General features: G+C 42.1%; 1 protein-coding gene across 3 annotated transcripts in view; it reads right to left on the reverse strand.

The window, feature by feature from the left end:
• Positions 1–17,602, reverse strand: part of STARD13 (StAR related lipid transfer domain containing 13) — a 147,789-nt gene that overhangs the window by 112,580 nt on the left and 17,607 nt on the right. Inside the window, exon 1 of one of the 3 annotated variants that reach the window (XM_077341845.1) lies at positions 2,283–2,656. The exons of the other annotated variants lie outside the window; for them this stretch is intronic. Coding sequence (XP_077197960.1) covers positions 2,283–2,376 — 94 coding nt within the window. The 5' untranslated portion in view covers positions 2,377–2,656. Of the gene's footprint in view, positions 1–2,282; positions 2,657–17,602 lie in introns of those variants that run through there. 3 annotated transcript variants of the gene reach the window in all.

Raw genomic sequence — 17,602 nt, forward strand, 5'->3', positions numbered from 1 at the left:
AACGCCCCCTTAAATTGCTCCTGATTACAGGTTTTCCACACAGCGTGTTTTTTGTATACAGTAGCTTAATATGTTGAATCAAGGGATTTATTTTCATGGCTCATATGCATTTTTTTAAATGACATAGAAAGTGTGGGCAGTGAGCCACTACACAGCTTGCCACGTTTGAGGCAGCCCCCATGGGAGCAATTTAAAGTGGTCTCCACAAAGCAACTGTTTCATGTACCCTGCCCAGCTGCCCTCTCCAGCGATTGAAATAAAGGTTCCCTTCTGCATAAGTATGCCTAGAATCACACTGCTCCCAGTTGGAAATATGCGTCACAGTAAATCAAAATGCAATATCATGAAAATAAACAGCAATGAATTCTTAATATTTTCCAGATTGAGCCACTTTATTTTTAAAAAAGCAAGCCAATCTACATGTATCTAATTGGTCTGCACAATTTATTATTCATGCAGAAGGTCATTTGACACAGAACACAGATATTTCGATGATGTATCCAGCATATCTCCCTCCATCATTAGAAAAATGCCCTATTCTTTTGGAGAGTTCCCTCATAATGTGCTGCATTTTCTTTCACTGGGTATGAATAAAATCCGGTGTGTTCAGCGACTCAGCCTGAATATTCAAAAACATCAGTGTCCAAAAATAATTACAGCTAGGCAATTTTGTTACCAAAAATGTCATACAATTTTTGTTATGCCATTACTTCATGTCATAGATCTTTACCTTTTGTTTTGTTTATTTAAAACATTTCTATGCTGCCTTTCTACCCAAATAGGTTCCTTGAAGGCAGATAACATCAAAGCTCTAACCCATTTCAGCATCAATACATCCAGATGCCTAAAACAGTATTTCAAAGGCAGGGGTATATAACATATTTAAACAATTAGATAAAGTATATAGAACTCACAAATGCACATAACAACAGAAGTCAAGTTTCCCGTAAACATCATCACCTGTAAAACTGTAGGAAAATTACAGTTTCTAGGACCGTGCTTTCTTTGTTTTGCTTCACAGAGGAAAAACTTTCCCATTCAATCAAGATTATACACAAGGAATATGGCATGACATAATATCCTTCCTGAAATCAGAACCACGGCTAGGACTAGCATCCTCAGCACATCACCACTATTGCAAACAACAGGTTTCCCTAATTGCCAAGAAAACAATCTCACGCAGACAGGCCTTCCAACACTGGGCACTGAAATAACTATTGTTCTTTTATAGCGGCACTAGAATTCCCATCATCATATCCCATCATATCAACAGCTAGCAGACATCGTCATGTGAATCTGTAAACCTATGCACGTGTATTGGGAGTATGTCTCCCTGATACCAATGAGGTTTATTATCATGGATAGATGTTGAGGATTGATTGACTTGAGGACTGATTATTGGGGGGGGGGGGGAGACACAACTCTCATCATCATATATATTGAATGTTGGCACTATGTACAGCATCATGTCTGTAAGTAAGGTGTTGCTATTCAATTGGTGTCCTCAATGCACCGAAGCCAAGGTGAGGATGGGCAAACTGACATGAGACAGAATTCCATTACGACGCATTGCCTCCTAAATTTCTGCACACAAATGCAAATACGTGACACTCTTTCAGTCTTCCACCCAACTTCAAAATGGGTCATACTTCTAGTCGGTATGTTCCATATATCACCTTTTAACACACACATTTTAAAAATCATACACAGGCCAAATTATAGGTTACAGGAGGAGGATACAGATATGCCTCAAAAGGCCTGTCCACATAGCCTAGATCATACAGCTTGTAAGCTGTAGTGACCTGCTTTGACTTAAAACAGAACTGATTTTTAAAAAATTTTCAGTACTAGCACATATTTTGTGATGGGACATTCTGAGAAAGAGACTGTCTTACGTGCTTTTTACCCCCCTCAAGAAGTTCTGCACAGGAACTCTAATAGCACTGAAACCCATCGTTAAACTTTGGCACAGACTGTGCAGAATCAGATGTAGCAGAACAGCACAGTGTGCAATGCAATTCAAGCAGCTAGTACCTATGGACTTAGTACCTACGTACTTTGTTTACAGTACAGTGCAGTGAACATTTTTGTTGCTGATATATGGAGACCTTCAGAACACACATGAAAGGTATCATTCATATGGGAGGTGAGCAGCAGCAGCAATTCTGTGTAAACAGCACAATCTGAAATAGCGATTGTCTAATATTAAAGGGAGAAAGGGACCTGAAGGCAATTCTTTCTGCAGAGAGTTAGTTAAGAGCCTAAGGCAGCTGGTGACTCACCTTGTTGAATTTTTGTCAGGAGCTGATGGCGTGCTAGTATCCTACTTATCCTGTATGGAGAGCGTCTTCTAGCCTGATCAAATCGCATGTACATTTCTTGGCCTTCTGCTGACACAGTAACAGCCTGATTCTGAAGTACTGGGCACCTGCCTAGAGACCTCTGTCCCCTTAAAAAAAAAAAAATCACCACCAACACAGTCCCATTCCTGAGTCTGATCAGAACACTGCAAAGCGAGGCAAGAAGTCCACGGGAGTGAAAAGAGCAAGCGCTTTAGAAGAGGGAAAAGAGGAGTGCCAAAAGCTACAATTCAGGATTCCAACTCCCCCTCACATGATCTGAAAGGGCCAATCAGTCAAAGTAAAGAATGTGAAAGTACACAGAGTGCCTTGCTGAGGGAAGCGAAGGCTATTTGAGCATCTGCAGCCCTGTTGAAGTGAAAAGCAAATAGAAATGACTTGCCTGAGAGCTGATTAAGCATCGATGAGCTGTGACAGGAGAATCTGGGAGAGAGAGAGAGAGAGAGAGAGAGAGAGAGAGAGAGAGAGAGAGAGAGAGAGAGAGACTGGGAGGAATACTTATATCTGACAGCAATCATCTTAGCAGAAGTTTGGGAAGTGTTTCTCTTTTTTCCTTGTGCCCCAGAGACTCAGGTACAGGATGCCTCTTTTCTTTCTTGCAAGGATACAGACATTTCCTCTTGATCGTACTACAGCCTGCTTCCACCACTGCAATGCAAATCAGCTACATGATTCTAAAAGGAGCAGAACAGCTGGAATTTTCACAGCAGAAAGGAGTGGAAGCAAAACGGAAGCTGAGCACTCCCTCCCTTGAAGCACCATGACAATGGATGGATTCATATGGCTGCAAGAGTTGACTTTTTTTTCCTTAAGAGAGAATGCATGTCCCAACCACCTTACAAACAGGAGCCATCTGCAGTTACATTACCCTTTGGCCCAGATTCTCATTACACTGGCATGTTTCTTGCAGTTCTTAGCACTGAGGAACAAACAACTAAAAAAACTCCAGTAAAAATGTGACAAAGGAGGCATGAATCCTTTCCATGTACATCCATTCTTCTCATCTCTATTTCTCTAGCACCCCAGCATGCACAGTATTAATTTTGGTGTGTTCAACAGTCATTTCACGCCATCTAATTGGCTGTTTTAAAAAATATCACACTTACTTTAGGTAACAGATGAATCTCAGTGATTCATGTATGAAGAAAAATATATTGAACTTAATACCATAAAAAAAACTCTGCTCAGAGCTCAAAGGCTCAAATATCAAGTGTAGTTTATTAATTTTACATTACTGATAAATAAAACTTCTAAGAAAAACAGATTTGGACATGATTACCATGGTCACAATGAGCTAGTCCTAAATAAATAAACAATCCACAATTCCACTTGATAAACAGAGTATATATACTTGCCCGCTAATACAACTCTGACTGGAGCAAATTTGAATTAAGAAATCACAAAGAACCCTGTAAATTACTGCTGAGTGAGGTACAGACTGCTGGTCATTGTCAATAGCATTAATACCTGTAACTTACTACTGTGCAAAACGGCGTAAGATGACCAGATTTTAACATTGGTAAAGCAGGACACCATTGACCGGGGCGGGTGCTTGATTAAAATTTTGGTCTATATGGAGCAACAAAAAGTTTAATAGAATGCATAGAATGCAAAAATAGTATTGTAATATATATATATTTAATTTCAACATAAGTATAATTTGCCAGGTGCCCCCAGATGTCCCTCCAAAAGTGGGACAATCTGATCACCTTACAAAACACACAAAGCTGAAATGTATCCAAATAGATCATCAATGCCATCCTGAATAGGGTTATAGCCTTCTAGGTCCATTGGCTCTCCTTCCATGAATAGTGGGCAGGTGAGCCCTGCAGCCACACAGTGTGACCTCTGTTCAGAGAAGGGCCATAGCATGCAGAAATGACGGGTTCAGTCCCAGTCAATTACCATTCAAGGATCATAGATGGCAAGTGTTGGCAAGAACTATAGCCCTGTAGAACTACTGCTGCCAGGCATAGTCAATAATACTGAACTAGATGTACCCATAATCTAATTCAGCAAAAGATAGCTTTGAACATCGTAGGGGTGTCACAAACAAGCTGAACACCTGCCTTCAAAGGTCCCAGATGTCTTCTACTCGCTATGGAACTTTGCATGCCTTTGTGGGCATGCCGGATATTTTCTTATGCCTCTTTTATAAAATGGCTGGCCTTCTGGTGAAATCAAATGCCTCTTTCTGATCACAGTGCAGTTCTGCTGCCTGTCTACATGGAGGTGACAAACACCACACAGGATTCGTTATTGTCCGTAAAACTGGAATATTTTCTCCCACATCTTTGAATTCTGACAGGGCAGGAATCCTTGGGCAAAAGGAGCAAATGTTGAGAATTTCGTCCATGCTGAAGCAAATATAACGGATTTATGACAAAAATATGAAAATGAAGTAATACATTAAATGAAATTTGGCAGGGGGTAGAGTTGCCAGCTCTGGGTTGAGAAATACCTGGAGACTTTGGGGCTGGAGCCAGGAGTAGGCAGGGCTTGGAGCAGGGACCTCCGTGGAGTACAATGCCATGAAGTACACCCTCCAAATCTGTCATTTTCTCCAGGGGAAGTGATCTCTGTTGCCTGGGGACAGGCATCCCTAGTGGGGTGGGGGAGCGGGGGGAGGTGCATCTGCAAGCTTTCAGTGAGTTTCCTTTCTGACAACAGAAATAGTATCACAAGAAGAAACTTTAGACAATATTTTAACTAAACAACTACCTATTCCACAGTAAACATGCCAATGAAATCTGGAATTACCACAAACTTGAACACATTGATTTCAAGTGACGGCCTAATCCTGTGCTCTAGTTTTCTACCACTTGGTGAAAGTTACTGTGCTTTCTGGAAAGGAGACAAGGCTTGGGACAGCCTGTTCTGCTTTATTAGACACTTCAGAACTATTTGTGGCACTCAAATATTTTGGAGAACATGTTGAGACATTCTGATGTTGAGAAATTATGAAAGGCACAGGGCAAAATGCTTCACTTGGGCTCGAACTATACCACAGTTCAAATTAGGGTTGCCAAACTTGTGTGTGTCTGTGTGGGATCAGGAGTGGGGGGATATCCTTCCAATGGTATGACATCACTTCCGGTGAATATCAGAAGTGAGATAACATTGCTAGTGTGACACTGAAGCAATATGGTGATCCATGAGACGGCCACCTCCAGAATAGACTTCTGTAACTCGCTCAACGCAGGCCTGCCTTTGTCCCTGACCTGGAAATTGCAGCTGGTACAGAATGCGGCTGCAAGGGTCCTCACAGGAACATCTTGGAGGTCCCATATCCAGCCTGTGCTGAGACAGCTGCATTGGTTGCCAGTTGCGGCCTGGATCCGGTTCAAAGTTTTGGTTTTAACCTTTAAGCCCCTTTGCAGTCTGGGACTTACGTATCTGAAGGATCTTTTGTTGCCCTATGCTCCCTGCAGAGTTTTGTGCTTTGCGGGTACCAACTTGCTGGTCATTCCCGGCCCTAGGGAAGTTTGCTTGGCCTTGACCAGGGCCAGGGTCTTTTCAATCCTAGCCCCTACCTGATGGAATGAGCTCCTGAGAGAGCTACCGGCCCTGTAGGATTTGTCAGCTTTCTGCAGGGCCTTTAAGACAGAGTTCTTCCATCAGGTTTATGGTTGAGGCCAGCGTAGGAGGAAGTTCTGGTTAGGCCTCCCCATCAGGAAGTATACCATTAAGATATATGCCACCCTTGACTATCTTGGGTGATACTTTTTTTGATATAGCCCTCTGCTGCCTGGGTGGCAGGCGTTCCATGGAGAACAGGATTATTTCCCCATCATATTGTTTTTCTGTGTATTATTCTGTGTTGTTTTAATGGGGTTTTTTAGTGGTGTTATATCTGTGGGACTTTTTGTATTGTAACCCGCCACAAGCCGGTATGCCGAGAGTGGCGGGTAAGAAATATAAATCATCATCATCATAGAATCATAGAATCCTAGAATTATAGATTTGGAAGGGGCCATACAGGCCATCTAGTCCAACCCCCTGCTCAATGCAGGATCAGCCCTAAGCATCCTAAAGCATCCAAGAAAAGTGTGTATCCAACTTTGCTTGAAGGCATCATCATCATCATCCAGAATTTGGGCAAAACTCTGTGGTTTTACCTAGAGTGTTGCCTTGGCAACACAATATCACTTATGGGAATTTGCAGGAAGTGGCATTATGCTGGCAGTGCAGCACCATTAATTTCCCCCTCCTCTTGCCAGCCCTCAGTAGTCTAGGAGGCAACAAAAAAAGGGGAGCAAGAGGCCTCCCACTGAAGAACGAAACTTGGTCTCTCTACAAATGAGGCAGCCCGCATACTGTGGTGCATATCTACAAACTTGTATATTGATTGGCTTGAGATGGCTCTCATGGTTTTTATTTTTATTATAAATTCCTTTAAGAATCCATGATGCACGTGTGTGTTGTAAGGACTCCACGGTTGTTGGTGCCGGAACCTTGTTTCTTGCATCACAGTGGGTACATTTTTGTCCCACCTTTTAAAGGTCAAAAGCCTTTAATAATTAAAGCCAGTACTTTGAAACAAACAGGAAGCCACTGCAATTCATATAATTCTAGCAGCCTAATTTTCATTGCAGCGAATGCCTGTTGCTGCCACATTCCGTAACAGTTAGTTTCATGGGCTCCTTCAGTACACTGAGACTCAGACAAAGGTCCAAGCCAGACCTTTCGTATGCCCCTCCATCGTCCCGGTCATATCAGCATAATCCACGCTCTGAAACACACAGCCCATGTATTGCTCTGTCCCTCATTATAAAAGTAACCACTGGATTTAGCATGCTGCTAGTTTTTAAGAGCTTACACTATATGAGCAGTGGGAGAGCATAGTAACTACTTCATGTTGTTATTCAACGCTCCCACTGCCTCTTTAATACTTTCTGGAATCTTTTATTCACAAATCACCTTGGGCCCTAGATCCATTGCAAGAAAGATGTTACATTAGTTCCAGTTGTCATGATTCTATTACAAAGTTAATTAATGCCCGAGAGCATATTTAATAGACTGTTTCATACTTTAACATGGTGGGATTTCTGCTTTTACTTAGCTATTCTAAAAGCAATGACAGGATCAAAGCATTTCTACAGCTTTTACAGAGGTTTCATAGAAACTTTTGAAAAGATTTCTTGTCTACAGTATTAATGCACAAATTTAAGAAGGCTCCTGGGTCCCGTGATAGCTGCCAAACTTCTAGTCTGTTCCTCACTTCAGTATCGGACCACAGACTGAATTATGTCCCACTCTTAGCATCAAAGCTTTCTCTTACAATGTTGTTTGTACTGTGATGTTCACAGAGAATGTAGAGCAACAACTCTTTTTAAAGAGACGGCAACAAACTCTGTAATGGGAAGTATATGGTAACTCAAATATTTCTTCCCATCTCCCCCAAATTATGAATAAACAGCATTGTTTATGTATATTGTTATGTAACCCTGTGGATTTGACCCTCTGTTGCGGTTTGGGGGGGGGGTATTTTGTCTCTGACGGGGAGCTGCCCCAAACTCCAACACAGGGAAAAACCCACAGGATTACAATTATAAAAAACCAAAAACTCTTATTTACATTTAGATTCAAGTGGATAGCTGTGTTGGTCTGAAGCAGCACAACACGATGGTCAGTTCTTAGTTTGAGGAAGAGTGCTTGCACTCGAAAGCTCACGCCTTGAATAAATCTTTATTGGTCTTAAAGGTGCCACTGGGCTCTGATTTTGTTTTGTTGTTCTTTACATTTAGGCTGGAAGGAAGGAAGGAAGGAAGGAAGGAAGGAAGGAAGGAAGGAAGGAAGGAAGGAAGGAAGAAAGAAAGAAAGAAAGAAAGAAAGAAAGAAAGAAACTGCTGTTTTGCCGCAATCCAAAACATGATGCTTATGTTAGTTTCAAATGGAAGCCATTCTGAAAAATAACGGATGGAACTCACACTATAGAATTCTTAATTCTGTTTTACTATTTCTTCTAGCTGTTTATTGTAAAGTAGTAGTAGTAGTAGTAGTAGTAGTAGTAGTAGTAGTAGTAGTAGTAGTAGTAGTAGTAGTAGTAGTAGTAGTAGTAGTAGTAGTAGTAGTGCTCTGCCCTTCCCTGGTTGGCTCTGGGATTTTGTGGATTTTTTTTGTATCACAGAAAGCTAACCATAAAGGAATATTTTATTCACATTACTATTATGTTAATCCTATAATAAGCAGATAAACCAGCATAATTGCCTTGCAAGTGGTCAAACAGGGAGCCCCAGAATTCCGTGCAGCACTAATACCAGTTTCCAAAATGTGATAGTTCTAATGACTCTGCTTCTTACCCTTCAGCATTTGCATCATATCTTTTTACAAGTTCACATTTGCTATTGTTTATTCACTTATTTATTTGAAACACGTGTACTACACCATTTTCAGCCAAACTATCTCAGAAGACACCATCCATTCATTGCTCACAGTAAAACAATTCATACATAAAGAATAATGAAATATTTAAAACAATTAAAACAGCAAAAACAATAAGAAAACAAAAGGAGTTCATGCAAAATCCAGATATTAGTACGGGGTGGGGGTGCGGGTTTGTCTAACAGAACAGGTCAATCCAAAATTGGAAGGCAAGGCATAACTGACAATCCAAATGTAAAGCCAACAACTAATTATAAGCAAAATTGAAAACAAGAATACCCACAGAATGAAGCAACTTCTGGCAGCCCTTTCTGCCAAAGACTTACAAAATCCTTCTTAAGGTTGATGTATTAGCTTAAGGCAAAGTCACAAGGTGCCGAGATGTGATTTCTCTCAACCCCAGAATAATGCTATCAATAGTCCCCTTAATTAAACTACCAGCCAGTTGGAATATGCAAGATTTGCAGTGTACAAAAATGAACAGAATATAAAGCGCATCCTCCAGGGGGCATTGCAGGAGATGTCTATTTACCATCGATCAGATAGGAACTTCCCGATAATTTTCAAATTATCAACTGAAATGGCCTGCTTTTTGAGTATTTGTTGTTGTTGTTGTTGTTGTTGTTGTTGTTGTTAGGTGCAAAGTCGTGTCCGACCCATCGCAACCCCATGGACAATGATCCTCCAGGCCTTCCTGTCCTCTACCATTCCCCGGAGTCCATTTAAGTTTGCATTTTTTAGTATACTTCCTCCATTTTTGCCTCCAGAACAGTTGTCGAACAGAAGAATGACTGCAGACAACTGCTAGTTGGGTAGTTACATCTCTCTCTATATATTGTTGTTTCTCTTCCTAAATTAAACTATTTTATTCTTTCAGCAACCTGCTGCTCCATTCTCTCTGTATATTCAAATTCTATCAACAAGACCAACAAGGGACAAACATCTCTAGCCCTCCAAGGTCTAAGGCCAAGAAGTCAGCCCTGCAAGGTAAGACACTTACAAACTGAGTTCCAAAAAGAAAAAAATCGCTCCAGCCAATATGGGCTGAAGTTCTGGATTCAGATGGAAGCCCCCAAAGTTATAATTAAAATGGTTTATTTAAAAAAACATGCAGGAATATTCAATATAGGAGCTATGAAAAGTAAGGACAAAATAACAAAGCTAAATATCTAACTTAAGCACAAGCACAAGCACAAGCATTGGTTCTAAATCCAGATGTTATCTGGCAAGACTGAGCCCAATAGGGTTTCAAAGTCTAAAACTGGTGTTCCAGGTAAAATTAAGATGTGTCATAAAGTTAGATGTAACCCAGACAAAAGGGTGAATCTATTATTTATTTGTCTATTTATTTGATTTATATCCCACCACTCCCCAAGAGCTCGTGGTGGTTTACAATTTAAAACCCCAATAAAATCCCGTAACAATAAAACAATCTCACATAAAACCAACAATCAATAAGAAGATCCGGCGGAAAAGAACTCGTCCTGATTTAGCCCACCTAACACCATCACTATATGAGCCTCTTGTGGCGCAGAGTGGTAAGGCAGCAGACATGCAGTCTGAAAGCTCTGCCCTTGAGGCTGGGAGTTCAATCCCAGCAGCCGGCTCAAGGTTGACTCAGCCTTCCATCCTTCCGAGGTTGGTAAAATGAGTACCCAGCTTGCTGGGGGGTAAAACGGTAATGACTGGGGAAGGCACTGGCAAACCACCCCGTATTGAGTCTGCCATGAAAACCCTAGAGGGCGTCACCCCAAGGGTCAGACATGACTCCGTGCTTGCACAGGGGATACCTTTACCTTTACCTTTAATACCATCACTAAGGGGAGGGAAAAGAGAAAAAGGGGGGAAGGGAAGAGGGCGCTGATGGAATACACTACCACCGCTTCTATGGGGGGGGCACTGATCTACCTGGACGCCCAGCCTCACCCATAGACCTGGCGGAAGAGCTCTGTTTTGCAGGCCCTGCGGAAAGCCGAAAGTTCCTGCAGGGCCTGCAGCTCTTCCGGGAGCTTGTTCCCGTACGAGAATGAAAGATCTTTCCTTTTTACCCAATGACCTGCATTGCCAAGATTCCAGGAATCAATCAAATGTATGGCCAATGATGTAACCTATGTGTGATCCTTGTGTACGGGCCATGTTAATCTTGACCATGAACAGTTCCTTGTGCTGCTAACCAGGTGACCCGACCAATCAGAGGCCATATACTCTGCAGCTGTGCTGTGCTGAATTAAACAAACACCATCTCCTACCAATGGGTCCTTGCACTAACTCCCCCCAAGATTCTTCTGGCCTTGAAACGGCCAGGCCTAATGGTCTGACTGGCACCTGTGATAGCCTCTGTTCTCCATATTTCAGTCTTTGAAATTACTATCTGCTTGACCTTGGTTCTCAGAAACTGATTATGCACAGGGCAGGAGGTCCAGACTGGTGGTGGCAGGGCAGTGGGAAAATTCCCAATTGCACATGACACCTTGCTAATTCTTTATATAGAATATCTGGAGACAGGAAAGGCAGTATAAAGCAAGTCTGATTCCACAGTGGACACTTTCACACAAATGTAACACATCTGGTCTATGTAAATCAATACCAAACTTCTTAATACTTCCCTAAATTTCAAATGTTTGTTTCCACATTAATTTACTACTGACTTAGTTTTACGATCTAAAAAAGTACATGCTGTTCAAATACAGAATGCTTCTTTTTTGAACCAATTAACTACAAAAGGGATTAATTTAGATATCAAAAGAAATTTATTTCTCAAGAATCTTACACTGCTTTTAAATAATGAATATGTTTCATATGGCATGTACTGTGGAAAGAGAATAATGTTTCACTCAAATAACATCTGTTCCACATAATACATATTTGGTAATGGCTTGGAGGAGGAGCATGTCTCATGGCTTAAGTGCCATTCAGCGCTTAACACCCACTCAGGGCGGCTGTTCTCCTCCAACCGGCTTGCCTGTCTGTCCAGTGGCCAGCCCATTGCCGTCTGTTCCCTGCCCCTGACCATCCCCTCCTCCTTCCCCTTCCCTCTGAGGCTCGGAGGCTGCAGATCCCTGCTGACGAGTTCCCTAACAGCTGCCTGCAGACTTTCCAGATCCTGGGGAGAGGGACACGACATCCAAAGAGTTCTTCCACTCCACTCCAATCTAGCACCCGTTGTATTCCTGAATGCAACGGGCTTGGCCCCTAGTTCTTTATGAAATGGATACTGAAATGAATTTGAACTGTTTTCCTTTTTCTACCCCACTTCTGTCTCGCCCATTTTATTTTCGTTTTAAGAATGCAAACTTGCAGGCTGAGATTTGATCCTGCTTTCATGCTGTGTACAACAGGATGTAAGCACTTTAAAAAAATCCCAAATTCTCCTGCCTGCCATCTTTATCATGCAGCACCACAGTGTGTAATTTCCCCTCCTTGGGGAAGCATAACCTTTCACATACTGGAAAAGGATGTCAATTATTTAATGGCTTTGTACTCTCCAATTGTTTAAATCTACTTTGGTTTGTGAAACAACTTCCACTATATTTTATATAAAATGAAGTTCAGTGTCATGTTGTACAGATGAAGTTTCTTTTTCTTTTTTAAGTCCCTTAATGCGAATAAGAGCCTCTTGTGGCGCAGAGTGGTAAGGCAGCTGTCTGAAAGCTTTGCCCATGAGGCTGGGAGTTCGATCCCAGCAGCCGGCTCAAGGTTGACTCAGCCTTCCATCCTTCAGAGGTCGTTAAAATGAGTACCCAGCTTGCTTGCTGGGGGGTAAACGGTAATGACTGGGGAAGGCACTGGCAAACCACCCCGTATTGAGTCTGCCAAGAAAACGCTAGAGGGCGTCACCCCAAGGGTCAGACATGACTCGGTGCTTGCACAGGGGATACCTTTACCTTTACCTTTAATGCGATGGGCTTGTGGAGAATGCAAAGATAAAAATTCAGATTCAATCAGCCATGCTGGGGGAGGACTCCACTCAGGAACCATCCGGGAGTATTCATCAGGTGAGCAACAGCAGTTCTGCATCACCATCCCTGATGATCAGCAGAGTTGCAAGCTTGTGAAGGAAACATGGAAAGGAGATATTGGGACTACATGGCCTGCATGAGATATGATACTAAAACAATATGGTGCAGATATTCTGGCATAAAACTAAGGTGAAGACGGCAGGATAAGGAGGATTTTCTCAGATGCCTCCAGGACTTGAAATGATGGGGTTTGATGGAGAGAAGGAAGAGGAGGGTATCATCCCCTTCCACACACACCTCTGAGAACAAGCCAATTATCCTTTGCATGGAAGACTGGTATTACCATGCTGTACATGTGTTGAGAAAAACAGCAACATGGACATGTACAGGGAAGAGTTACAAAGGAAAGAAATCTAATTCTGATTGCAGCTTTATAGGTCCTCCCCGCCCAAAGAATGTTCTAGGAAATGACTATTGGGTTCTCTCATACTGTGGAGGCAGAGGCTTCATCAAGGATTCCAGTCCCACAGAATAGCAGCAGAGTAACATAATAAAGCTCTTACAGCCAAAGTGATAGCGATGTGTTTTGGAGACAAGACAGCTGCTATGTGAACTGTTTGGCAGGGACCTTACAAAAAATATATCGCAGGACAAGGGGATTTGTACATATGATTATAGAGTTCAAAGACACCCCCACACAATCCTCAGATCAGCATCAAAATGATTTACCCATTTTCCCCTCTGTTTGCTACATCAAGGGATTATCTGCATACATTTTAAAAATTAACAATTTAAGGGATAATTATGCTATATCCCCATCCCCAATATTCAAAGCATTAATGACCTAACCCAACCATGTGGAAAAGTGTTTTTTTTTTTTTTTTTAGGGATTTGTATTGACATGAAACTTTGGCAGACAGGAATGTTTTTCACAGGAAGAAGGAATTGAAGCAATGACATTGGGTCCCTCTAATGTAGCCCAAAGGTCAATGACAAAGAACAAGCAACCCAGTATCACTCAACAATGCACAAATGTAGTGAAGTAAATATATGGAATATAATTCTTAGACTGGAATAACTGACCCCGTAATGAGATCATACATAAGGGACCAAGCCCTATGAAGATAGGTTGAGGGACTTGGGAATGTTCAGCCTGGAGAAAAGGAGGTTGAGAGGGGACATGATAGCCCTCTTTAAGTATTTGAAAGGTTGTCACTTGGAGGAGGGCAGGAAGCTGTCCCCATTGGCTGCAGAGGAAAGGACACACAGTAATGGGTTTAAACTACAAGTACAATGATATAGGCTAGATATCAGGAAAACTTTTTTTACAGTCAGAGTAGTTCAACAGTGGAATAGGCTGCCTAAGGAGGTGGTAAGCTCCCCCTCACTGGCAGTCTTCAAGCAAAGCTTGGATACACACTTTTCTTGGATGCTTTAGGATGCTTTGGGCTGATCCTGCGTTGAGCAGGGGGTTGAACTAGATGGCCTGTATGGCCCCTATCAACTCTATGATTCTATGATTCTATAAAACAATAGATGTAATAACTGCAAGCTCTGTTTTGCAGGAGTGAAACAGAAACTATATGAAATTCTCAGACACCACCCTCTCTATCAAATCATTGTAAGTTATACAGTTGGCTTGGTAGTTATCTCTATTATTTCGAAAGATCCTGGATATTTCCAGCTTGATGACATAATAAGGAACATCAGGTGGCACAGTCCATGTACTGGCATGTTTGGCCTCGGACAAGTGGGCTTTCCAAAGGCCCGTAATTCAGTGGTAGTGTACACGCTTCACAAAAGGAGCAAAGCACCAAGTTGCCTAAAAGAGTAAAATAATTTCATGAAGAAGAGAAACAAACTTGGTATAGAAAACAAGAGGGGGGAGAGACCTGACTGTTCTGTTCAGTTATTCTTCTCTTATGTTGGCAAGCAGGAAGGAAACATGCTCAAAGGACCAGGAAGTCTCCAACTCAGCAAATCGGGAGATTATTTGAGAAATACCAGGAAGTTCCTGACCTACATATGCTCACTAAACATCTTGTCCAATGCCCCCTGCAGGACATTCCCCATATTCTGTTAAAACATGCATACTACATGCATATTGCAACAAAAAGAATCTGTCCCTGCACTGACCTCCCCACAAGGAGGAAGGAAGGAACTGCCAAGCTAGGCAAGGATGGGTGGGCTCGCCCAATCACTCTCCATGACAAGGTTGAGAGGGCATGTCCCATCATTCACTATTGTAAGGCTTGATAAAGGTGGGCCAGGACAGTGCAGCCCTCTTTCTCCATGCCTCCAGCTTGTGCCCACTTTAATTGTTACCAATTATTATGTTGTATACCACCCTAAGCTGGTTCATTGGGAAGGCAGTATAAAAATCTAAACAAACAAACAAACAAATAAAATAAATAATGTATAGGTAAGAATATCTCATCATCACATCAGCCTGATGACAGGCCACACTGATTAAATTCCTCCAATGACACAATCATTAAATGACACCCGAGTCTTTTAACCACAACCTATGTTTTTGGTATGCCAGGAATACTAGAAAAAGTTGGTCCTAAGGAATCATGCCTGGCCTTAACCTGAGCCAGGGCCTTTTCAGTCCTGGCCCCAACCTGGTGGAATCAGCTGTTGGGGGAGGTGGGGGCGCTGATGGTACTATCACAGTTCCGCAGGGCTTACAAGATGGAGCTCTTCTGCCCGGACTTTAATTGAGGCCAGGGTTAATAACATCGTATTTGAAGAAGAAGAAGAAGAAGAAGAGTTGGTTCTTATATGCCGCTTTTCCCTACCCGAAGGAGGCTCAAAACGGCTTACAGTCGCCTTCCCATTCCTCTCCCCACAACAGACACCCTGTGAGGTGGGTGAGGCTGAGAGAGCCCTGATATCACTGCCCGGTCAGAACAGTTTTATCAGTGCCGTGGCGAGCCCAAGGTCACCCAGCTGGTTGCATGTGGGGGAGCGCAGAATCGAACCTGGCATGCCAGATTAGAAGTCCGCACTCCTAACCACTACACCAAACTGGCTCTCTGTTCCCAGTCCAGGGTGCTAAGCTCCCCAACACACTGGCTGCTGGTATCACTAAATTCAGCTCGCGTGATCTTTTCTGAGTGGTTTCCTTTTGTTGAACAGTCAGAATAGAACTAGGTAGCATCAATCAAGAATCTCCACAAGGTAAAAAAGCTGTCATAACTATCAGACTTAATGAGTAGTTCAGAAAGATCTCATTGTTGATAATATGGGGGACTATTAAGAACAAAATTAACACAGATGCAGGTCATGTCACAGTGAAGCTTATTCATTAATGTATAAGGCAGCTTCTGTCTTCATAACAGTACCCTAACCATAATCAGTACTGAAGCTAGACTGAAATGAACCACATAATGGGATTAAGTTGAAAGCAGAATAGCTGTCACCTGCTTGACTACTATGTCCCAAATGACAAAGGTTACATAATGACCCATAATGACAATCAGTTTATAAAAGACTGGGACTACTGCTTTCTTAGCCAGTCTGCCCCCTGCCCCACCTGACATATGCAGCACAGACTTCTACTATCATGATGGTCAAGGATCCAGCTGGTCCTGCACAACTCAAAGAGTTTTGCCCACATCTTCAGACTGCAATAACTCATGCAAATAATTTACATATCTCAAAGGGATGTATCTCTGTTTGCATGGTGCTTTAAGTTGACCAAATGTGAAAGATCTTATTAGCAAGGAGTCTTGTAAGCATGTCACAGTGGGACACAGAGCAGCCTCAAGCAGGGTCAGATTTAATAAACCACCAAACAACCAAAAATGTAGGAGCTTTCTTGAATGACACTGTGCTGATGAGACAGTGGTAAAAAAAAAAGGATTAGCTGTCATGACTGCTATAGGGGAGGCTCTAATGTGAGCTCAAACCTGTCTTCTGTTGGATTCTGTTCAAATTTGATAGCACTGTCAATGTTTTTAGATTGTCCAAAACTTATCAGCATATCAATGGGCCAGTCAGCTTCTAAGCAGAGGAATGACAATGGTTGAGCACTCAAGGAATTCTAAATAGTAACCTGGCCCCATACCACACACATTGGATAATGCATTTTCAGGACAATCTACTTCTGAAGTGCATTATCCAATGTGTGCAGAATGATTGCTTAGCATCGACCGAGTTGCCTGCTCTCAGTTTTGAATCATAGAACAGTAGCATCTATGTGCATGATGCTTTTTCATACTAGCACTAGGAAAGGTTTTTCTCTTCATCACCCTGTTTTTGAATGGCTTCAATCCAAGCCTATATCTTTTCCTTTTCTGATATTACCATTTGTTACGATTTCGTACAGAAAGTGTGGGAATGTTCTTGGGCATTCTGTGGATAAGTTTGTTGTCCATCCAGAATTTCTCACTGAAAAGATGTTTCCCTTATGACTAAACAAAATCAGTCCAGTGGCACCTTTAAGACCAACAAAGATTTATTCTGAGGAAGAGTGTTTGCATTCGAAAGCTCACGCCTTGAATAAATCTTTGTTGGTCTTAAAGGTGCTACTGGATTTTATTGTGCTCCTTCAGCTACATGGCTACCCACTTGAATCTTCCCTTATGACTGTTAAGGACAACGGTTTAGAGAAGAACAAGATAATCAAATGACCATTCAAAGTCATAGATCAGGTGATGAATCAGCTTTTTTGTACCCAAGCCTGGAAGCCACATAAGGGTTTGATCCTATCAGCTTTTCTACTAACACAAGAGGGGGAAAGAGGTAACCAATTTCCCCCATTATCTATCTGTCTGTCTGGGACTGCCAACGAATACCAGGGTCATGATGTGAAGGCAGGCCATGGAAAACCACATCTGAACATCTCTTACCTTAAAAGACCCAGAGGGTTGCTGTAAGTCAGCTGTGACTTGA

This window comes from Paroedura picta, chromosome 6, assembly GCF_049243985.1.
Source record: "Paroedura picta isolate Pp20150507F chromosome 6, Ppicta_v3.0, whole genome shotgun sequence".
NCBI lineage: Eukaryota > Metazoa > Chordata > Lepidosauria > Squamata > Gekkonidae > Paroedura > Paroedura picta.